The sequence below is a fragment of the Mustelus asterias genome, chromosome 10 (genome assembly GCF_964213995.1).
Source record: "Mustelus asterias chromosome 10, sMusAst1.hap1.1, whole genome shotgun sequence".
Lineage (NCBI taxonomy): Eukaryota > Metazoa > Chordata > Chondrichthyes > Carcharhiniformes > Triakidae > Mustelus > Mustelus asterias.
In genome coordinates, this window is record NC_135810.1 from 118,607,111 (window position 1) to 118,631,763 (window position 24,653).

Genomic DNA, 24,653 nt, shown 5'->3' on the forward strand with positions numbered 1-24,653 from the left:
GTTGTTTGGATTTAATCTCAGTTGTTTGGGTTTAATATCAGTTGTTTGGGTTTAATCTCAGTTGTTTGGGTTTAATCTCAGTTGTTTGGATTTAGTATCAGTTGTTTGGGTTTAATCTCAGTTGTTTGGGTTTAATCTCAGTTGTTTGGGTTTAATATCAGTTGTTTGGGTTTAATATCAGTTGTTTGGATTTAGTATCGGTTGTTTGGGTTTAATATCAGTTGTTTGGGTTTAATATCAGTTGTTTGGATTTAGTATCAGTTGTTTGGGTTTAATCGCAGTTGTTTGGGTTTAATCTCAGTTGTTTGGATTTAGTATCAGTTGTTTGGATTTAATATCAGTTGTTTGGATTTAGTATCAGTTGTTTGGATTTAATATCAGTTGTTTGGATTTAGTATCAGTTGTTTGGGTTTAATCTCAGTTGTTTGGATTTAATATCAGTTGTTTGGATTTAGTATCAGTTGTTTGGATTTAATATCAGTTGTTTGGATTTAGTATCAGTTGTTTGGGTTTAATATCAGTTGTTTGGATTTAGTATCAGTTGTTTGGGTTTAATATCAGTTGTTTAGGTTTAATCTCAGTTGTTTTGGGTTTAATCTCAGTTGTTTGGGTTTAATATCAGTTGTTCTGGGTTTAATCTCAGTTGTTCTGGGTTTAATATCAGTTGTTTGGGTTTAATCTCAGTTGTTTAGGTTTAATCTCAGTTGTTTGGGTTTAATATCAGTTGTTAATATCAGGGATTTGTTCCCAGGAGCAGGCTGAGGGTAAGAGAGTGGGTTTTCTGACTTTAATTAATTATTTATTTTTTTGTTTCCTTACACTCTTATTAACTTTTCACTGTCTTACTTGACATAAAGTGTCCAGTATGAGTGTGAAACCAGTGTGTTGTTCCCAGTGTAGGATGTGGGAGGTCCTGGAGGCATCTGGCCTCCCGGACATCCACATCTGTGAGGGGTGTGTCGAGCTGCGGTTCCTGAGGGACCGTGTTAGGGAGCTGGAACTGCAGCTCGAGGATCTTAGGCTGATGAGGGAGAATGAGGAGGTGATAGACAAGAGCTATCATCAGGTGGTCACACCAGGGAAACGGGAGGAGGCCAAGTGGGTGATGGCCAGGAAGGGTAAGGCTAGGGTGGTTGAGAGCACCCCAGTGGATTTGCCCCTGCACAACAAGTACTCCTGCTTGAGTACTGCTGGGGGGGACAGCCCGCCTGGGGGAAGCAGCAGTGGCCGTGTCTCCGCAGTGGAGTCCAGCCCTGTAACTCAGAGGGCTAAGGAAAAGAGGAGGAAGGCGGTATTAATCGGGGACTCGATGGTGAAGGGGACAGACAGGCGTTTCTGCGGAGGTAGGCGGGATTCTCGCATGGTGGTCTGCCTCCCTGGGGCCGGGATCCAGGATGTCGCTAGTCGCGTCCCGGAAATCCTGAGGTGGGAGGGAGAGGAGCCTGAGGTAGCGGTACATATTGGTACCGCTGATGTGGGTAGGAAGGGAGAAGGGGTCATGAAAAGGGAGTACAGGGAATTAGGGAGACAGCTGAGAAAGAGGAAAGCAAAGGTAGTAATCTCAGGATTACTGCCTGTGCCACGGGAAGGTGAGGGCAGGAATGGAGTGAGGTGGAAGATGAATGTGTGGCTGAGGGACTGGTGCAGGGGGCAGGGATTCAGGTTCCTGGACCATTGGGACCTCTTTAGGGGCAGGGGTGATCTGTATACAAAAAACGGGTGGAACTTGAATCACACGGGGACCAATATCCTGGCCGGTAGGTTGGCTAAAGTTACTGGGGAGAATTTAAACTAGATAGGTTGGGGGGAGGGGAGCTAGAAGAGTTGACTAGGATCAAGGAACTAATTGATGGGGTGGAGGATGCAGGGGTAAGGGGAATTACAAAATTAATGGTAGAGGAGAGGGTGCAAGTGAATGAAGGCGGTAATTTAGATAAGGGAGTAGAGGGAGAGGGTGTTCGCGACTCATCAAAGCGGGTCCAGATAAAAGCTGGAATAAGGACACTTTGCCTGAATGCACGAAGCATTCGGAACAAGGTATATGAGTTGATGGTGCAAATCAGCACGAGTGGGTACGATCTAGTGGCCATTACAGAAACGTGGCTGAAAGGTGACCAGGACTGGGAGATGAATATCCAGGGGTATCAGGCGTTTAGGAAGAATAGACAGGAAGGAAAAGGTGGTGGGGTCGCGCTATTAATAAGAGATAATATCAGGGTAGTACTGAGGGATGACATAGGCTCTGAGGAACAAAACGTGGAATCGTTATGGGTAGAGATGAGGAATAGTAGAGGGAGAAAGACACTAGTAGGTGTGGTATATAGGCCCCCAAATAATAATGTTGAGGTGGGGAGGGCTATAAACAAGCAGATAAGGGATGCGTGTAAAAACGGAACGGCAATAATCATGGGGGACTTCAACATGCACATTGACTGGCAGACTCAAGTCGGTAAGGGTGGAATGGAGGAAGAGTTCTTAGAATGCTGTCGGGATAGTTTCCTTGAACAGCATGTTACGGAACCGACGAGGGAACGAGCTATTTTGGATCTGGTATTGTGTAACGAGGTAGGTAGAATTAAGGATCTTATTGTGAAGGACCCTCTTGGGTCTAGTGACCACAATATGGTCGAATTTCTGATTCAGATGGAAGAGGAGAAAGTTTGGTCCCAAACCAGTGTCCTCTGTTTGAACAGAGGGAAATATGATAGGATGAGGGATGAATTGGCTAAGGTAGACTGGGAGAGCAGGCTGGCAGGTAGGATAGCTGAGGAACAGTGGAGGATTTTTAAGGAGATCCTTTTCAGTTCTCAGCAAAAATATATTCCAGCAAAAAACAAGGATTGTAAGAAAAGGGAGAACCAGCCGTGGATAACGAAGGAAATAAAGGAGAGTATTAAAATAAAAACAGCTGCGTACAGAGTGGCCAAAAATAGTGGAGAAACAAGTGATTGGGAAAAATTTAAGAAACAACAAAGAGAGACTAAGAAAGCGATAAAGAAAGGAAGGATAGACTATGAAGCTAGGCTAGCAATTAATATAAAAAATGATAGTAAAAGTTTTTATAAATATATAAAAAGGAATAGAGTGGCTAGAGTGAATGTTGGACCCTTGGAGGACGAGAGGGGGGAGTTAATAGTGGGAAATGAGGATATGGCTGAGTCTTTAAATAAGTTTTTTGTGTCGGTCTTCACGGTGGAGGACACAAATAGTTTGCCAAATATTAACGATAGAGGGTTGGCAGCAGGAGAAATACTTAATACAATTAATGTAACCAGAGAGGCAGTGCTGGGTAGACTAATGGGACTGAAGGTGGACAAGTCCCCGGGTCCGGATGGAATGCATCCCAGGGTATTGAAAGAAATGTCAGAGGTAATAGTGGATGCGTTAGTGATTATTTATCAAAACTCGTTGCATTCTGGGGTAGTGCCGGTTGATTGGAAAACGGCTAATGTTACGCCGCTGTTTAAAAAAGGAAGGAGACAAAAGGCGGGTAACTATAGGCCGGTCAGCTTAACGTCTGTAGTAGGGAAAATGCTGGAATCCATTATTAAAGAGGAGATAGCAGGGCATCTGGATAGAAATGGTTCGATCAATCAGACGCAGCATGGATTCATGAGGGGAAAGTCGTGCTTGACGAACATGTTGGATTTTTATGAAGATGTGACTAGGGCGGTTGATGGAGGAGAACCGGTGGATGCGGTGTTTTTGGATTTCCAAAAGGCGTTTGATAAGGTGCCCCATAAAAGGCTACTGAAGAAGATTAGGGCACACGGAGTTGGGGGTAGTGTGTTAAAGTGGATTGGGGACTGGCTATCCGACAGGAAGCAAAGAGTCGGAATAAATGGGTGTTTTTCCGGTTGGAGGAAGGTAACTAGTGGCGTGCCGCAGGGATCGGTACTCGGGCCGCAACTATTTACCATTTATATAGATGATCTGGAGGAGGGGACGGAGTGTAGGGTAACGAAGTTTGCAGACGACACAAAGATAAGTGGAAAAGTGAATCGTGTGGAGGACGGAGAAGATCTGCAGAGAGATTTGGACAGGCTGAGTGAGTGGGCGAGGATATGGCAAATGGAGTATAACGTTGAGAAATGCGAGGTTATACACTTTGGAGGAAATAATAACAAATGGGATTACTATCTCAATGGAAACAAATTAAAACATGCTACCGTGCAAAGGGACCTGGGGGTCCTTGTGCATGAGACGCAAAAGCCCAGTCTGCAGGTACAACAGGTGATCAAGAAGGCAAATGGGATGTTGGCCTATATTGCGAAGGGGATAGAATATAAAAGCAGGGATGTCTTGATGCACCTGTACAGGGCATTGGTGAGGCCGCAGCTGGAATACTGTGTGCAGTATTGGTCCCCTTATATGAGGAAGGATATATTGGCATTGGAGGGAGTGCAGAGAAGGTTCACCAGGTTGATACCGGAGATGAGGGGTTTGGATTATGAGGAGAGGCTGAGGAGATTGGGTTTGTACTCGTTGGAGTTTAGAAGGATGAGGGGGGATCTTATGGAGACTTATAAGATAATGCGGGGGCTGGATAGGGTGGAGGCGGAGAGATTCTTTCCACTTAGTAAGGAAGTTAAAACTAGAGGACACAGCCTCAAAATAAAGGGGGGTCGGTTTAAGACAGAGTTGAGGAGGAACTTCTTCTCCCAGAGGGTGGTGAATCTCTGGAATTCTCTGCCCACTGAGGTGGTGGAGGCTACCTCGCTGAATATGTTTAAAGCGCGGATGGATGGATTCCTGATCGGTAAGGGAATTAAGGGTTATGGGGATCAGGCGGGTAAGTGGTACTGATCCACGTCAGATCAGCCATGATCTTATTGAATGGCGGGACAGGCTCGAAGGGCTAGATGGCCTACTCCTGCTCCTATTTCTTATGTTCTTATGTTCTTATGAATTGGATCGCCGCCGTTCCCGGGTTTCAGTAAAGTGGCCATCTGCGCGGACGTGGGCGCGGATCGCGTTAATGGCCTCACACCCAACTTTACCATGTTTTCGCGCCCGAAAAGGGGTGCGACGCAATGGTAAAATAGGGCGCATAGTGCGGGATTTTCCTGCCCTTCCCACCGGTGGGATATTCCTGTCCCGCTGATGGTGCACCCCCACCATGGGCTTCCTGGAGACGTGGGGTGGATTCGATGGGAAATCACATTGACAGCAGTGGAACCAGAAGATCCTGCTGCCAAGAAACATGATGTGGAGAAGCTGGTGTTGGACTGGGGTAAACACAGTAAGAAGTCTCACAACACCAGGTTAAAGTCCAACAGGTTTATTTGGCAGCACAAGCTTTCGGAGTCTCAGGCCCCTTCTTCAGGTGAGTGAGGAGTTGTGTTCACAAACAGGGCACAGACAGACACAAACTCAATTTACAAGATAATGGTTGGAATGCAAGTCTTACAGGTAATCAAGTCTTAAAGATACAGACAATGTGAGTGGAGAAAGGGTTAAGCACAGATTAAAGAGATGTGTATTGTCTCCAGCCAGGACAGTGAGTAAGATTTTGCAAGCCCAGGCAAGTCGTGGGGAGTTACAGATAGTGTGATGTGAACCCAAGATCCCAGTTGAGGCCGTCCTCATGTGTGCGGAACAATCATGTGTCACACTATTTGTAAACCCCACGACTTGCCTGGGCTTGCAAAATCTCACTAACTGTCCTGGCTGGAGACAATACACACCTCTTTAACCTGTGCTTGGCCCCCCTCTTCACTCACATTGTCTGTATCTTTAAGACTTGATTACCTGTAAAGACTCACAGTCTAACCATTATCTTGTAAATTGAGTTTGTGTCTGTCTGTGCCCTATTTGTGAACACAACTCCTCACTCACCTGAAGAAGGAGCCTGAGAGTCTGAAAGCTTGTGCTGCCAAATCAACCTGTTGGACTTTAACCTTGTGTTGTGAGACTTCTTACTGTGCCAAGAAACATGCCATGGGGGGGGGGGGGGGAATTGTTCAGAGAATCCTGCCCATAGGAACCAATTTGTACACAGCAAGCTCTTACAAACCTCAATGACGATCTGATGTTAGTTTTGAGGGATAAATATTGGACCGGACAGCAAAGAGAGCTCCACTGCTATCTTCAAAACAGTGGCACAGCTCAGCTTTGCAGCCAAACGAGAGGGCAGGTGGGGCCACTGCTTAGTATCTCATCCAAGAGAAGGCACTTCCGTCAATGCCGCAACCTCTCTGCTGTGGTGGAAATGTCCGTCTAGGTTTTGAGCTCGCACCTTTGGAGTGGCACTCGATCCCATAAGTTTCTGACCCTGAGGTGAAACTACATCAACTGAACCAGGGCTGCCACTCTTCACTTTGACCCAGCTGTCTCTCGGGTAAAAGGGGGAAAGTTAATCCAGCCCGTTGGCCATTGAAAGAGTCTTAGAGCAGAGTCAACTTTACGTGTTAAATCGAGGGATACAGAGCAAAGGTGGATAAATGGACTTGAGGTCAATGATCAGCCGAGACCTTACTGAATGGTGGAGCAGGCTCACACAGCCACAAAGCCTAATGCTGCTTTTATTTCCTTAATGTTTGTGGATGAAAAACTTAGTCTGGGTGATCGCATTTTTGTTGATTTAAACAAAATTAAACCCTGACACCTACAAATTGATAGCAAGATATTTAAAATTTCAGCGTAATAAAAATTATTGCGGCACAGTGGTTAGCACTGCTGCCTCACAGCGCCAGGGACTCAGGTTCAATTCCCGGCTTGGGTCACTGTCTGTGCAGACTTTGTACGTTCTCCCCGTGTCTGCGTGGGTTTGCTCTGGGTATTTTGTCGTCCTCCCACAATCCAAAGATGTGCTGGCTAGGTGGATTGGCCATGCTAAATTGCCCCTTAGTGTCAGGGGGACTTGCTAGGGTAAATGTATGGGGTTGTGGGATAGGGCCTGGGTGGGATTGTGGTCGGTGCAAACTCGAAGGGCCAAATGGCCTCCTGCTGCACTGTATGACTCTATGAGATTGTTTTTCTGTGCATCATGTCACCAAGTTGCCAATTCCCATGATTCACTTATTAGAATGGGATTTTTGCTCCTTTTTACCTGCGCCACTGAAAGTGGGTATAGGTAATATTTTCACCCCTTAATCTGTAAACATCACGGGTGGGACTTTCCACGCAACCCACCCTGAGAGAGGTGGTCCGGCAGTGACCAGCGACGGGATCTTCTGATCCCGCCATTGTCAGTAGGGCTTCCCGTGGCACAGCCATGCCCTCTACTGAATGCACTTTTCACTTGTTAAACATTGACTTTGGAGGAAGGACACGAGATGGGCAGTCACGGGGGGCATCAACTGAAAAAAGGTTGATTGCCATCTTAATGGACAAGGGGGATCTTTGGAGGTACATTCATAAATCAGGGAAGAGGGAACTCAGCATATCAACTCCATTCAGCTGCCTTTGTAATCCTTCAGTAACCTTGTCTAACAAAAACCGATTAGTAGTGTCACAACACCAGGTTAAAGTCCAACAGGTTTATTTGGTAGCACGACCAAAGTGCTTTTGGTAGTGGTAGTTTTGGAAGTATTTGGTAGTACTACCAAATAAACCTGTTGGACTTTAACCTGGTAATTGTGAGGCTACTTACTGTGCTTACCCCAGTCCAACACTGGCAACTCCACGTCAAAAATCAAATAATTTCTGTCTCACAAGCTCCAATTATCCCCACACTTGCAGCCTTTTGGAGACATTTTCAGTTTGAAATTATACTAATGTTTATAATAATTCAGTAAAACAATCTTATAATAACACCATGTAAAGTTTGCTCTGAAAGAAGCAGTTGTTGCCTTAAAAAGAGTTCCTTAGAAGAACTTGGGGGCGGCACGGTGGCACAGTGGTTAGCACCACAACCTCACAGCGCCAGGGACCCGGGTTCAATTCCCGGCTTGGGTCACTGTCTGTGTGGAGTTTGCACGTTCTCCCCGTGTCTGCGTGAGTTTCCTCCGGGTGCTCCGGTTTCCTCTCACAGTCCAAAAATGTGTAGGTTAGGTGGATTGGCAGGGTAAGTACCTGGGGTTACAGGGATGGGACCTGGGTGGGACAGTTGTCGGTGGAGGCTCGATGGGCCAAAAAGCCTTGTAAGTCTTGTTAGGCCTCAACATTTCAGACAGTTCTGCTCATCATCCAAAGGAATGACTAGAACAGGTGAAAGAGACTGTTGTATGAGACTGGAAGATGAGAATATGGGCCACTCTTGCTGCTGATTGGACTGTTGTATTTGTAATAGTGCATGAATCACAAAGAGCTGGCAGGCAGGTCCAAAAAGTAGTTCAAAAGGCAAACAGCATTTAGGTCTTTATTGCAAAGGGGTTGGAGTTTAAAAATAGGGAGTTTTTGATGCAGTTGCACAGGGTGTTGGTGAGGCCTCACCTGGAACACTGCGTACAGTTTTCGTCCCCTTACCTAAAGAAGGATAAGTAACATTGGGGGGAAGTCCAAAGAAGATTCACCAGGCTAATTCCTGGGAGGAGAGGATTGTCCTGTGAAGAGAGACTAAATAGCCTGTGTCTGTATTCCTTGAAGTTTAGAAGGGGGAGGCAATGGCCTAGTGATATTATCGCTAGACTATTAATCCAGTAACTCAGCTAATGTTCTGGGGGACCCGGATTCAAATCCCACCATGGCAGATGGTGGAATTTGAATTCAATAAAAAATATCTGGAATTAAGAATCTACTGATGAAACCATTGTTGATTGTCGGGAAAAATCCATCTGGTTCATTAATGTCCTTGAGTGAAGGAAATCTGCCATTCTTACTTGGTCTGGCCTACATGTGACTCCAGAGCCAAGGCAATGTGGTTGACTCTCAATTGCTCTCCAAGGGCAACTAGGGATAGGCAGTAAATGCTGGCCAGCCAGTGACACCCATGTCCCACGAATGAATAGAATTTGAAGTTTATAAAAGTTTTATAAAAACAAAGGCTTGGCAGGGCAGATGGTGAGATGTTTTCACCAGTGCGTGAGCCTCAACAAGGGGACAAAGCTAGAAGATAATGGGCCGGTCACTTAAAACTGAGGTGCTGACTGACCCTCGCTCCAGAAACACATCACCATCCATTCTGCACAGCTGACCAATCAGCAGCAAGAATGTTAACATGTTTTGACCTATGACAAATACAATAGCCTGACCAATGGGTAGTAAGATACCACCCACAATCGCATCCTCCCTTTCAACTGTCCTTTGTGTGAAAATGGGCCTTCTGATATCACGTCCAAGGAGATTAGCTCTGAGATTTTAAGGCTATGTCCTCTTTAATCTGAACTCTTGGGAAGCCGATTTGCACTGATGACCAAAACCAATTTCACCCACTGGATGTATAAGCTGCGAAATTTATCAGCAAGTCCCTCACAATATCCATTCATTAAAAAAATTAGCTTCCTTTCCATTCTCCTTGTAACCTCCTTGTCAAAGCCCACATTAATAGTCGCTCACTGCATTTCCTCCACTGCTCTTGTCGTTTTGCTTTTCCTTTCTCATGTGAAGCAATGCAAGTAAATAACTAGTCTATCCTGGCATTGTCAGCACTACAGAATTTAATTTGTTCGCTTCACTCTCACTTCTTGCGGTTGTTTGGTTGCTGCCTGTATTAGTGGGTAAACACCAGATAGTCTCATCAGCAAAGGGGATGCTGCCACCATCGTGTCATTAATAAAGGTCACAAACAAACCTTCGAAGGTGACAGGACAAACTGATGAAGCTGTTTAAAAACACATTCTGCATCCTTGACAGAGACGTAGGTCATAGAAACATAGAAGATAGGAGCAGGAGGAGGCCATTTGGCCCTTTGAGCCTGCTCCACCATTCATCATGATCATGGCTGATCGTCCAACTCAATAGCCCAATCCTGCTTTCCCCCCATAACCTTTAATCCCGTTCGCCCCAAGTGCTATATCCAGCTGCCTCTTCTATACATTCAATGTTTTGGCATCAACTACTTCCTGTGGTAATGAATTCCACAGGCTCACCATTCTTTGGGTGAAGAAATGTCTCCTCACCCCGTCCTAAATGGTCTACCCTGAATCCTCAGACTGTGACCCCTGGTTCTGGACTCCCCCCACTATCGGGAAATATCCTCCCTGCATCTACCCTGTCTAGTCCTGTTAGAATTTTATAAGTCTCTATGAGATTCCCCCCTCATTTGTCTAAACTCCAGCGAAAACAATCCTAACCTAGTCAATCTCTCCTCATACATCAGTCCCACCATCCCCGGAATCAGCCTGGTAAACCTTCGCTGCACTCCCTCGAGAGCAAGAACATCCTTCCTCAGGAAAGGAGACCAAAATTGCACACAATACTCTAGGTATGGCCTCACCCAAGGCCTTTCTGTAAGTAAGGTTTGCTTATGAGTCACAAGTAAGGCTTACATTAACACTGCAATGAAGTTACTGTGAAATTTCCCTCGTTGCCACAGTCCGGCGCCTGTTTGGGTCAATGCACCGAACCAGCACGTCTTTCAGAATGTGGGAGGAAACCAGAGCACCCGGAGGAAACCCACGCAGACACGGGGAGAACGTGCAAACTCCACACAGACAGTGACCCAAGCCGGGAATCGAACCCGGGTCCCTGACGCTGTGAAGCAGCAGTGCTAACTACTGCACCAATGTTCTGCATAGTTCGGCTAGGTTTGCCCAACGCAGTTCAGCCAAACCTTGCGTGACAGATCACAGAATTGTAAGCGCAATCTGTATTTTTCACCAGTTGAGTTTTTGTGCTGGTTTTAGAAATGTTGAGTGGAATTTAGTGCCCTGCCCGATGGCGGGCTTGATGGTGAGGTGGCATTTAGTCAGTGAGTAGCAGCAGGAACCCAGCTGGCCTCCAGCCTCCACTCAGATTAAGTCTGTGGCAGGGAAGCTTGTGAATGGTGATCCCACCCCACCAACCATTGAGGCTCTTATAAGGACAATCAATGACCTCATAAGAGCCTCATCCTGCATCCACTGGACCAGGGTCATATCACACAGGAAGCTGTAGGGATTGATTATAGACTCCCAATGGAGACGGAGTGGGGTGGAATCACTGCTTGATTGAGGGATCCAGCACCAGGAAGTAAGGGTCTGCTGAGAACCACCAATCCAAGCCATTTCCCCCATTACCCCCCTCCCGACCCAAACTTGCAACCCCCACCCTGTGACCCTCCTCCTGCCATCTCTCACTCACGCCTGACTCCAGGGCAATCCTAGGCTTCTTTTGGGTGCATTACCGACAGCAGCCAGCAGCTCCCTGATGGCACTGCCGATCAATGAAGATTGGTTGGCTACTCTCAGTGAGACCTCTGCCCCTGACCGCCACTTATTGCAGCGGACTTTCCCGAAAGGGGCTCTTGCCAGATCTTCATTTAAATATTTCCTATGGTGCCGGAAACAGGCCTCATCCATAGAATTGACCATGACCCCAGGGTGACTACACTTCAAAAGTATTTTGACAGCTGTAGAGCATTGGGAACAACCGGTAGCCTTGGAAGCAACTATATAAATTCAGTCTCTCTCAACGCAATGTGGCACAGTGGTCAGCACAGCTGCCTCACAGCACCAGGAACCCAGATTCAATTCTGGCCTGAGGTAGCTGTCTGTGGAGAGTTTGCATATTCTCCCCGTGTCTGCGTGGGTTTCCTCCCACGGTCCAAAGATATGCAGGTTAGGTGGATTGACCATGCTAAGTTGCCACTAAGGTGTGTTGCTTCGGGGGATCAGCAGGGTAAACAGGTGGGGTTACGGGAAGAGGGCCTGGGTAAAGTTTAAAGTAAAGTTTTTATTTATTTGTCACAAGTAAGGCTTACATTAATGCTGCAATGAAGTTATTGTGAAATTTCCCTAGTCGCCATAGTCCGGCGCCTGTTCAGGTCAATGCACCCTAACCAGCACATCTTTCCAAATGTGGGAGGAAACCGGAGCACCCAGAGGAAACCCACGTAGACACGGGGAGAACATGCAGACTCCACACAGACAGTGAGCCAAGCCGGGAATCGAACCCGGGACCCTGGTGCTGTGAAGCAGCAGTGCTAACCACCGTGGGCGGCATGGTAAGATGAGATGCTCTGTTGCAGAGTCAATGCAGACTCGATGGGCACGCCTTCTGCACTGTCGGGATTCTATGAGAAGTGAGATGTTCACTGATAATTGTTCAGTTTCACTTGAGACACCTGAGATGGAACAGACCTTGTACACATATCAGAAGACCTGGACAACATTCATGCTTGATCTGCTAAGTGGCAAGTGCCAGGCAATCTCCAAAGAGAGAGATTCTAATCACCTTCCTTTGTCATTCAGAAGCTTTACCATCACTGAATGAACGGATATTACTGTGTCTACAAGAGCAGGTTAGACGCTGGGTCATAAGCAGCAAATAAATAACCTCCTGACTCCCAAAATGTTTCCACTATCCACAAGGCCCAGGAGTGTGATGGAATATTCCCCACTTGCCTGGATGGGTGCAGCTCCAACAACACTGGAGAAGCTCGACAGCATCCAGGATTAAGCAGCCCACTTGATTGGCACCCCATCCACAAACATTCACTCCCTCCACCACTAATGCACTCTGGCAGCAATGTGTACCATCTACAAGATGCACAGCAACAACTCACCAAGGCTCCTTTGACAGCACCTCCCAAACTTACGACGTCTGCCTTCTCAAAAAAGCAAGGGCAGTCAGTGGATGCGCACATCACCACCCTTGCATTCCACTCCCAAACCTCGAACCGTCCTAACGTAGAAATATACTGTTGATCCTTCCTCATTGCTGGGTTAAAATCCTGGATCTTTCTACCAAACGGTACTGTGAGTATACCTTCACCATGTGGACTGCGGCAGTGCAAGAGGATGGTTCACACCACCACGTTCTCCAGGGCAAAAATGCAGACCATGCCAGTAACAACTGTATCCCCTCAATAAATTTTAAAAGTAAGAACATTAGATTGCACTTTGTCCTTCGTCCACCTCCTTGCTAACTTCTTTGTCCTGGAGTCTTTCTTCTCCACCCGACTCCGCCACTGCACAGCATCCCCTTGTTCCTCCCATCTTCAGAATTCTCATTCCTCCCGCAGCTTTCCCTCTGGCCCCTTGTCCTCTAGATCTTCCTGGCGGTTACTGCTGGCAGAACATCGGCTTTCTCAGTTTCTCCGCTCTCCTCGCTTGCTCTAAGCTGCCTCCTCCTGAATGCGTGAATTCTCTCAGCACAGGATTTTCAACGTCAGCCCAGTCACGTTCCCCCTACCCTCTGCCCGGGACCCCAGTCGCTCCTTCCGGGTAGGACAGAGATTTACTTGCCTCTTTTTCAAGTTGGTAAACTGTATTCGCTGCTCATGTTACAGTTTCAGTACACTGCGGAATAGCAAATTGGTTGATTGCTTTGCTGAACGTCTCCACAAGCGTGATCCTCTGCTTCTGATTGCTTGCCACCTTAATTCTGCATCACATTGCTACTCTAACCTCTCGATCCTCGGTCTCCTACACCATCCTGGCAAACTCCATAGAAGATCAAGGAACAGTACCTCATCTTTTGAGCAAGTACTTAACCAACTTCCAGACTCAACTTCATCATGGAATCATAGAATCTACAGTGCAGAAGGAGGCCATTCAGCCCGTGGAGACTGCATCGACAACAGTCCCACTCCGTAACACCACATATTTACCCTCCCAGTCCCCTGTCATTAAGGGGCAAGTAATGGCCAATCCACCCAACCCGCACATCTTTGTTCAGCAATTTCACACGAATGGTTCCCATTCTTTGCAGATGATGGGTGATGACAATGATTCTTCTGTGCCACATTTGTAAGTCCTCTAGTCCAATCTGTTGTTCCTTTACTTATCTCATTAGCATCTTCTTTTGCCTTTCACCATCATCGTTTTTGTCACTTAATCACTCCTGCCTTCCACCCTATTGCAGCAAGATTTTGGCACTCATTTTCAAGCAGAAGGTAGCGGAAGTCTGTATTCTCGCTGCTCAAAGGCTGTACCTGCTAGGGTGGGAGGGAGTGGGGGGGTGAGAGGGGTGTTGGCGTTATCTGGAACTTAAATCGGTATGTACCTGCTGGGTAAGGAAATCGAGTATTGTGTGGCAAAGAGGGAAATGGATTTCAAGTGCAAATTTGCCATGGTCCCATTGAATGGTGGAGCAGACTTAAGGGGCTGAATGGCCGACTCCTATTCCTTCCATGTCAGCTGTAGCTCAGCTGGCAAGGTTGTTACCTCCCAGTCAGAAGGTCATAGAGACTTGAACCCTTAATTCACGTGGGCACTACAGTACATATTGAGGGTGCTAGGCTTTTTGTAGATGAGGTGTTAAAACAATTCCCCACCTGCCCCCTGAGGTGGACATGGAAGAGTCCTTGGCATTATTTCACAGAGGATCATGAGAGCCCTGTCTGATGTCCTGACCAATATTTAGCCATCATAGAATCCCTGCAGTGCAGAAGGAGGCCATTCGGCCCATCGGATTTGCACCGACCACAATCCCACCCAGGCCCTATCCCCATAACCCCATGCATTTACCAAAGCTAGTCCCTCTGACACTAAGGGGCAATTTAGCATGGCCAATCCCCCCAAATGGACACATCTTTGGACTGTGGGAGGAAACCGGAGCACCCGGAGGAAACCCACGCAGACAGGGGCAGAACGTGCAGACTCCACACAGACAGTGACTCAAGCCGGGAATCGAACCCGGGTCCTTGGTGCTGTGAGACAGCAGTGCCACCCCATCATCTCATTGTTGTTAAAGGAAAGAGGGAAAAAGGATTGTGAAAATTACCTGCTGGGTTTTCCAACATTACGACAGTGACTGTATTTCGAAAATAGATCATTGGCTGTGACATATTTTGGGATGTCCTGAGGGTGCGAAAGATGCAATAGAAACACATGTTTGTTCCTCCTTACGTTCCTCCATTCTTGTTTTCTTAGGGAAGTGGCACCTTGGTTTAAACTGTGAATCGAGTGAGGATCACTGTCACCATCCCTTCCGGCACGGCTTTGACTACTTTTACGGCCTTCCACTGACCAACCTGCGCAACTGCAAGCCCAATGCAGGCAGCATCATCGTGGTGGGGGCTCGGAGTAGTGTACGCATCGCCATTCAGATTGCGATTCCTGCCCTGCTCACACTGCTACTGATAGACTTTCTAGGCCTCGTGAGGATGCCGTGGAGAGCCCTGGGCTTCATCTTTCTGGCTGGCGCGCTACTGCTCATTGTCCTGTTGTTGTTCTTCTCCCAGTTTCGCAATCTCAACTGCATCCTGATGAGAAACAGGAGGGTCATTCAGCAGCCCTTCTCGTGCGAGAACCTGACACAGAGGATGACCAGCGAAGCGATAGCTTTCATGGAACGGTAGGAATTGTGACTCCACCCTGTGTCATTATGCTTGACATATTGTCCAATTCCAGTTTACATGTTGCACCAAAATTAGCATGATCGCTGATGCTCATTGACCTTGGAAGAGAGACAGTGCAGAATTGCCAGAATGATTCTGGGTTTTGAGGGAAGCACATTAAGAAGTCTCACAACATCAGGTTAAAGTCCTACAGGTTTATTTGGTAGCATGAGCTTTCAGAGCGCTGCTCCTTCATCAGGTGAGTGAGGACAACTCCTCACTCACCTGAAGAAGGAGCGACACACCGAGACTTCTTACTGTGCTTACTGTCCAATGCCTGCATCTCCACACTTTGAGGGAAGAGCAGTGGTGTAGTGGTATTGTCGCTGGGCTAATAACCCAGAAACCAGGGGAAATGCTCTGGGGACCTGGGTTCTAATCCTACCACGGCAGATGGTGAAATTTGAATTCAATAAAAATCTGGAATTAAAAATTCATAATGATGAACGTGAAACCATTGTTGTTGTCGGAAAAACACATCTGGTTCACTAATGTCCTTTAGGGAAGGAAATCTGCTGTCCTTCCCTAGTCTGGCCTGCATGTGACTCCAGAGCAACAGCAATGTGGTTGACTCTTAACTGCCCTCTGAAATGGCCGAGCAAGCCATTTACTTGGAGCACAATTAGGGATGGGCAATAAATGTTGGCCCAGCCAGCGAAGCCCACATCTCAAGAAGAATAGAGAATAAAACTTGTTTTGTGCTTCCTTTTCAGTTTAGCGGTTTGAGGGGTGATTAAATTGAGTCATAGACATTTGCAGCATGGAAACAGGCCCTTCAACCTGACTTGTCCATGCCGCCCTCTTTTTTTTAAACCAATTGCCGTATATCCCTTTATAACCCATCTCACCCATGTAACTGTCTAAATGCTTTTTAAAAGACAAAATTGTACCCACCTCTATTACTACCTCTGGCAGCTCGTTCCAGACACTCACCAATCTCTGTGTGAAACATTTGCCCCTCTGGACCCTTTTGTATCTCTCCCCTCTCACCTTAAACCTATGCCCTCTAGTTTTAGACTCCCCTACCTTTGGGTAAAGATGTTGACTATCTAGCTGATCTATGCCTCTCATTATTTTGTAGACCTCTATAAGATCACCCCTAAGTCTCCTACGCTCTTCGATAGGGTGGGCTTCCTCTGTCAGCTCCCCCACTCAGAGGAACAGATCAACAACTCATTCTGAAACTCGCCCGAATAGCCACCTCTTTGATTTCACTGGCAGGAAAACCACATGGGCTGTCGGATGGACTGGTAACCTGTCCAACCAGCTGTTTACCCATGATCAAGGTAACAATTTCCTTGTTTGGTTTCCAAGGGTGGTCACTGAAAACCATCAGAAGCTACTGCTCTCACCCCCAGATTCGAGCTTTCCAAAACCCTCCAACCTCGCACCAGCCAGAAACAGGAGCCCATCCTGTTGTAATCCGCAGAACGTCCCACCCGCTCATCCATAGCCCCATGCTCTCATCCTGGCAAAGCCTTGAAATTTACAGCTCCCCTTTGTGTATTCCGATCACTTTGTGGCCACGCCCCTCCCTCTCTCTCTCTGTAACTGCCTCCACTCAGAGACCTCTGCCCTCCTCCAAACCTGGCCTCTTGCATGACCTGTGATTTTCAACGCTGCATCACTGGCAGTGTTGCTGGTGCCCTGCACTCTGCAATATCCTCCCTGAACCTCTCCGCCTTTCCAACTTTCTGCTCATAGAGCCATAGAGGTTTACAGCATGGAAACAGGTCCTTTGGCCCAACTTGTCCGTGCCGCCCTTTTTTTTTAAACCCCTAAGCTAGTCCCAGTTTCCCGCATTTGGCCCATATCCCTCTATACCCATCATACCCATTTAACTATCCAAATGCTTTTTAAAAGACAAGTTGTACCCGCCTCTACTACTACCTCTGGCAGCTTGTTCCAGACACTCACCACCCTCTGTGTGAAAAAATTGCTCCTCTGGACACTTTTGTATCTCTTCCCTCACCTTAAACCTATGCCCTCTCGTTTTATACTCCCCTACCTTTGGGATAAGATATTGACTGTCTAGCTGATCTGTGCCCCTCATTATTTTATAGACCTCTATAAGATCACCCCTCAGCCTCCTATGCTCCAGAGAAAAAAGTCCCAGTCTATCCAGCCTCTCCTTATAACTCAATCCATCAAGTTCCGGTAGCATCCTAGTAAATCTTTTCTGCACTCTTTCTAGTTTAATAATATCCTTTCTATAATAGGGTGACCAGAATTGCACACAGTATTCCAAGTGTGGCCTTACCAATGTCTTGTACAACTTCAACACGACGTTCTAACTCCTGCATTCAATGTTCTTACCGATGAAACCAAGCATGCCGAATGCCTTCTTCACCACTCTGTCCACCTGTGACTCCACTTTCAAGGAGCTATGAACATATACCCCAGATCTCTTTGTTCCGTAAGTCTCCCCAACACCCTACAGTAAGTCCTGCCCTGGTTCAATCTACCAAAATGCATCACTTCGCATTTGCATAAATTAAACTCCATCTGCCATTCGTCAGCCCACTGGCCCAATTGATCAAGATCCCGTTGCAATTGGAGATAACTTTCTTCACTGTCCACTGTGCCACCAATCTTGGTGTCATCTGCAAACTTACTAACCATGCCTGCTATATTCACGTCCAAACCATTAATATAAATGACAAATAACAGTGGACCCAGCACTGATCCCTGAGGCACACCGCTGGTCACAGGCTCCTTAAGACTTTCCGTAAAACCTACCTCCACGATCAAACTTTTGGTCACCTGTCGTAATATCTTTGTGTGGCTCTGTGACAATTTGTCTTGATGAATTGGCACGTATTAAAGTAAAGGGACTATATGAGTGAAGTTGTTGTTTGTTGTGTGTGTGTTTTTTTCTTTCTGCTCCATAGCTGGAAATTAATTTCTGCAGTGACTGAAGCCCAGTCCTGTGTGAATAGCACCAGATTCCATAGGATATACAGCACTGAAATAGGCCATTTGGCCCATTCCATTCCAATGATTATGCTCCACTAGAGCCTCCTCATCTAAATCTATCATCATTACCCTTTATTCCTCTCTCTGTCTTGGGCTTATCCAGCTTCCCTTTAAATGTACCGATACTATTCGCTTCAACCACTCCCTACAGGGACACAGAGTTGCTAACTCTATAGAGTATAGAGTCCTACAGTGTAGAAGGAAGCCATTCGGCCCATTGAGTCTGCACCGACATGGGACATACACCTGACCTCCCATCTAATCCCATCTGCCAGCACTTGGCCCATAGCCTTGAATGTTATGATGTGCCAAATGCTCATCCATCCAGATACTTTTTAAAGGGTGTGAGACAACCCGCCTCTACCACCCTCCCAGGCAGCGCATTGCAGAGGATGAACAGATTCCTATTTGTTCTGTACTTTAGCTCTACTCCAGTGGGGAGATGGCTGTGGATGAGATGGACTCATAGAATCTACAGTGCAGTGCCTGCACCGACAACTATACCACCCAGGTCTTATCTCCATAACCCCACATATTTACCCTCCTAATCGCCCTGACATTAAGTGGCAAATTAACATGGCCAATCAACCTAACCCACACATCTTTGGAGTGTGGGAGGAAACCGGAACCCATGCAGCCACGGGTAGAATGTGCAAACTCCACACAGACAGTGACCCGAGGCCGGGAGTCGAACCCAGGTTCCTGGCACTATGAGGCAGCAGTGCTAACTGCTGTGCCACCGTGCCGCCCATGGTCCATGGAGAATTACCCAGCAAGAAATATCAAGAAGAGCTTTGGTGAGATGACACCACTTTGCTTGACCCCAGTCTGAACATGAATTGCGTCTGTTGTTGATCCGTTGGTCAGGATCACGGCTTGTTTATCATCGTGGAGCAGGCGGAGGATGTGGGGTGGCCGCTACACACCAGCTACCACATGGCCTTGGTCCGGTGGCAAAGGGGTTCAAAACGAATGGGGATCAGGCTCCGCTCTATGGGTCTATGACATGCAAGCACACATACATAGAACATTACAGCGCAGTACAGGCCCTTCGGCCCTCGATGTTGCGCCGACCAGTGGAACCAATCTAAAGCCCATCTGATCTACACTATTCCAATATCATCCATATGTTTATCCAATAACCACTTGAACGCTCTCAACGTTGACGAGTCCACCACTGCTGCAGGCAGGGCATTCCACGCCCTTACTACTCTCTGAGTGAAGAACCTATCCCTAACATCTGTCCTATATCTCTCACCCCTCAATTTGAAGGTATGCCCCCTCGTGCTAGCCAACACCATCCGAGGAAAAAGGCTCTCACTATCCACCCTATCTAATCCTCTGATCATCTTGTATGCCTCTATTAAGTCACCTCTTAACCTTCTTCTCTCTAACGAAAACAACCTCAAGCCCCTCAGCCTTTCCTCATACGATTTTCCCACCATACCAGGCAACATCCTGGTAACTCTCCTCTGCACCCTTTCCAACTCTTCCACATCTTTCCTATAATGCGGCGACCAGAACTGTACGCAATACTCCAAATGCGGCCGCACCAGAGTTTTGTACAGTTGCAGCATGACCTCCTGGCTCCGAAACTCAATCCCTCTACCAATAAAAGCTAACACACCGTACGCCTTCTTAACAACCCTATCAACCTGGGTGCCAACTTTCAGGGATCTATGCACATGGACACCCAGATCTCTCTGTTCATCCACAGACCCCATTCTCCTTCCCATAGAATCTCTCTCCCTGCCATTCATGAAGTGCAATGGTAGCCTGAGGAGCTCATGGGGCTAACACTGGCTCTCACTCGCTCCTCTCTCACTATTAATGGTCCCATTGCTCCTCTCTCACTGTGAACCGCTCCGATACTCCTCTCTGTGAATGGCCCCACTGCTCCTTCTCATTGTGAATGTGAGTTCTTCCTTTTTAACTTGTAACCCTTGCCAATTGTAGCTGGTTTAGTTGAGGTTCGGTAATATTGGACAGACAAGGTCTTGAAGCTGAGAATATTTATTTTCTGTTAAGTGGATAGGTTGCAGCCATTTGGGGGAAAAAAATGTGAATGATTATTCCTGTTGAATATTTTATAATTGCCAGCATGTCATTTCCTGGCTCCCTAGCGTCAGATTTGGAAGGTACCCAATGCACAGAGGAATCCCTCTCAGAAGCTTCTGGCAATTGTCCAGAAGGATTCACTTCCCCTGGACAATTGCGATGCCTGGGGATGCGTCTGACAAAGCGATTTAAATCGCTAACTTCATACATTCATAGAATCCCTACAGTGCAGAAGGAGGCCATTCGGCCCATTGAGTCTGCACCAATCACTTTCCCACCCAGGCCCTATTCCCGTAACCCCTCATATTTACCCTGCTAATCCCCCCGACACTAGGGTCAATTTCACACGGCCAATGCACCTAACCAGCACATCTTTCAGACTGTGGGAGGAAATGGGAGCACCCGGAGAAAACCCACGCAGACATGGGGAGAACGTGCAAATTCCACACAGACAGTCACCCAAAGCCAGAATTGAACCCGGGTCCCTGACGCCGTGAGGCAGCAGTGCTAACCACTGTGCCACTCTGCTGCCCTAACTTCAGATGGTTCTGCCAGTTTTACACTCATAGTTACTCCGATAGAGTTAGAAGGAAAACAATCGCTTCTACCTTCAGCATAACTATTTTAAAGACGCAGTCTTAGCCCTGCAGAGTACACCTCCCCCCCCCAACTCCGATATCCAAACCCCACTGCCCCCATTCTACAAATTCGTCATATTACATTCATTAGTGACCATCACATATATTTACGGGCCCCAGTTCTGGCCTCCTTCTCGAGTGGAAATCCACGCAGACATGAGGAGAACGTGCAAACTCCACACAGACAGTCACCCGAAGCCAGAATTGAACCCAGGTCCCTGGCACTGTGAGGCAACAGTGCTAACCACTGTGCCACCATCTTATTTCCAGGCATTGGAGGCAATGGCAGTCTCATCTGCCAGCTGAAGATAAAGTGAGAGTCCCAAATCAGCTCTATTCAGAAAGGCCCCACCAAATTAAGTGCCATTTAAGGCATTGTCAGGCCAGTGGTGGGTGTGTCTCAGGATCGAGGGCCCTGGAGGTGGAAGTCTACCAGCTAAGAGCTGCTGGCCAATCAGTGGCCAATCATCCTTCCAAGCAAGATCCTCTCCAAGCCACAAGCCATCCTGACCTGGAACAATATTGTCACTCTCTCACTGGCATGGAGTCAAAACTCACAGAATTCCCCAGTTCCTAACCGGACTATGAGGGTTCCTACACCAGATGGAGTGGTCCAAGAAGGTGGCTCACCACTGCCTTCTGAAGGGCTATTCGGGTTGGGCAACAAATGCTGGCCTTGCCAGCATGCTAATATCCCATGAAAAGAACAAAGAAAATTACAGCACAGGAACAGGCCCTTTGGCCCTCCAAGCCTGCACCGACCATGCTGCCAATCTGAACTAAAACCCCCTACCCTTCCAGGGACCGTATCCTTCTATTCCCATCCTATTCATAGTAAGAAGTCTCATAACACCAGGTTAAAGTCCAACAGGTTTATTTGGTAGCACGAGCTTTCGGAGCGCTGCCCCTTCATCAGGTGAGATGAAGGGGCAGCGCTCCGAAAGTTTGTGCTACCAAATAACCTGTTGGACTTTAACCTGGTGTTGTGAGACTTCTTACTGTGCCCACCCCAGTCCAATGCCGGCATCTCCACATCAAGGCCATCCTATTCATGTATTTGTTCAAATGCCCCTTAAAAGTCACTATCATATCTGCTTCCATGACCTTCCCCAGCAGCGAGTTCCAGGCACCCACCACCCTCTGTATAAAAAAACTTGCCTTGTCCCTCACACCTTAAACCCATGCCCCCTAGTAACTAACTCTTCCACACTGGGAAAAACTTCTGACAATCCATTATATTTAAAGTAAAGTTTATTTATTAGTCACAAGTAAGGCTTAACACTGCAATGGAGTTACTGTGAAATTCCCCTAGTGGCCACACTCTGGCGCCTGTTCAGGTCAATGCACCTAACCAGCACGTCTTAAAAATATGGGTAAAATAGATATATGGTATGACATTAGAGATCATCCAGTTTCTCAATGTATCATAGAAGAAGCTCAAGGGGCTGAATGGTCTTCTGTTCCTATGTTGTGCAGCTGTCATAGAATAATCTGGAAGAATTTCTCTCTTCTATTTATGAAAGAGCTCATCTCCCGCCTCCCCTCCCAAAGAACAAACAAACTTTTATTTCAGGACTTTGCAGCATACTTTGCAGCTGTTGATATTTTTCCTGATGTGTTAGTCGCTATGATAACGTAGGCAAACACAGCAATTCAATCTGCGCACAGTAATTGCCCACATACAGTAATGAGGTACTGACCAGATAATCCATTTAATGGTCAAGTGAGAACCTCCATTTGATATCTCATCTGAATCCATGTGGTGTCTCTGCTTCTCATTCTCACTTTCTCCCTGTCTCTCTCTCCCTTTCTCTCCCAACACCATCCTTTTCTCGTTTTTCCTGATGCATGCACCTGCTGCCTTTGTCCTTCTGGTTGGTAGGCGCCATGGATTTAGAAGGTGTTGTTGAAAGAATCTTGGTGGATTGCTGCAGTGCACCTTGCTGCACTGTGTATCGGTGGTGGAGGTAGTGGATGGGGTGCCAATCAAGCGGGCTGCTTTGTCCTAGATGGTGTCAAGCTTCTTGAGTGTTGTCGGAACTGTACTCATCCAGGCAAATGGAAAGTATTCCATCACACTCCTGACTTGTGCCTTATAGATGGTGGACAGGCTTTGGGGAGTCAATAGGGTGAGTTACTCGCTGCAGAATTCTCCCGAACTCTAGCCTCTGACTTACTCTTGTTATGATGTGAAGATGCCGATCATTGCTCTTGTTACCACAGTATGTATATGATTGGTCCAATTCAGTTTCTGGTCAATGATAACCCATAGGATGTTGATAATGGGGAATTCAGCAATGGTAAGGCCATTGAACGCCAAAGGGAGATGGTTGGATTCCCTCTTCTTGAAGATGGTCATTGCCTAGAAAATTTGTGACACGAGCACTACTTGATTTCTTCGTACCTTTTGTTAGCAAAAGTCTCAACAATCCTAGATTTAAAATTAACATCAGTTGCCATTTCCAGAATGGGCTGTACTACTCTTTGTGTAAACTTCACAGGTTGGTTCTAACTTTTAGACTATGCTCCCGCTTGCTTGATTCCTGAACCCTCGGGTAGATGGAGAAGTCATAGAAACCCTACAGTGCAGAAGGAGGCCATTCGGCCCATCGAGTCTGCACCGACCACAATCCCACCCAGGCCCTACCCCCACATATTTACCCGCTAATCCCTCTAACCTACGCATCCCAGGACTCTAAGGGGCAATTTTTAACCTGGCCAATCAACCTAACCCGCACATCTTTGGACTGTGGGAGGAAACCGGAGCACCCGGAGGAAACCCACGCAGACACGAGGAGAATGTGCAAGCTCCACACAGACAGTGACCCGAGCCAGGAATCGAACCCGGGACCCTGGAGCTGTGAAGCAGCAGTGCTAACCACTGTGCTACCGTGCCGTTAGAGAAATTATTAGTTCCCCTTAATATCTTGAAAACTTTGATGAAATAACCCCCTTACCTTCAAAATTCTAGGAAACGCAATCCTATTTTGTGCAATCTCTCCTTGTAATTTAACAAAGACTTAAACTTGCAGTCCCGTATCATTCAGGTGAATTTACATTGCACTCCTTCCAAGGTCAATATATCAGTCCTAAGGCATAGGACTGCTGACAGTTCTCCCGGTGTTATCTAACTCTCTCTCTCTTCACATGTTGGCGACTTCCATGTTTTGGTCAATGGTTAGGCTTGGCAAGGTACCGTTGTGGTTTGCCGTGGACTTCTGCAGGTTCTGGCCGACAAGGAGACCCTCCCACTCTTGCCGCCAGCCATAGGTATATTGGAAGCATTTACAAGTTGATAATCAACCTGCTTTGCCACATTATGGACATATCTTCCATGTGGCCAAGTCTAGCAGTGGGATTCAAACTCACAGCTTCTGGTTCAGAGGTTAGGATGCTACCACTGCGCCATAAGATAGTGTAACTATTAGAGTCATAGAGGTTTACAGCATGGAAACAGGCCCTTCGGCCCAACTTGTCCATGCCGCCCTTTTTTCTAACTCCTAAGCTAATCCCATTTGGCCCATATCCCGCATTTGGTCCATGTCCCTCTACACCCATCTTACCCATGTAACTGCCTAAATGCTTTTTAATAAACAAAATTGTACCCGCCTTTACTA

The 24,653-nt window shown here is 47.0% G+C and overlaps 1 protein-coding gene across 2 annotated transcripts in view; it reads left to right on the top strand.

Moving 5' to 3' along the window:
• Positions 1-24,653, top strand: part of sts (steroid sulfatase (microsomal), isozyme S) — a 99,974-nt gene that overhangs the window by 24,109 nt on the left and 51,212 nt on the right. For both annotated transcript variants that reach the window (XM_078222528.1, XM_078222529.1), the window contains exon 5: positions 14,898-15,321. In XM_078222528.1, the coding sequence (XP_078078654.1) occupies positions 14,898-15,321 (424 nt within the window). The remainder of the gene's footprint in view (positions 1-14,897; positions 15,322-24,653) is intronic.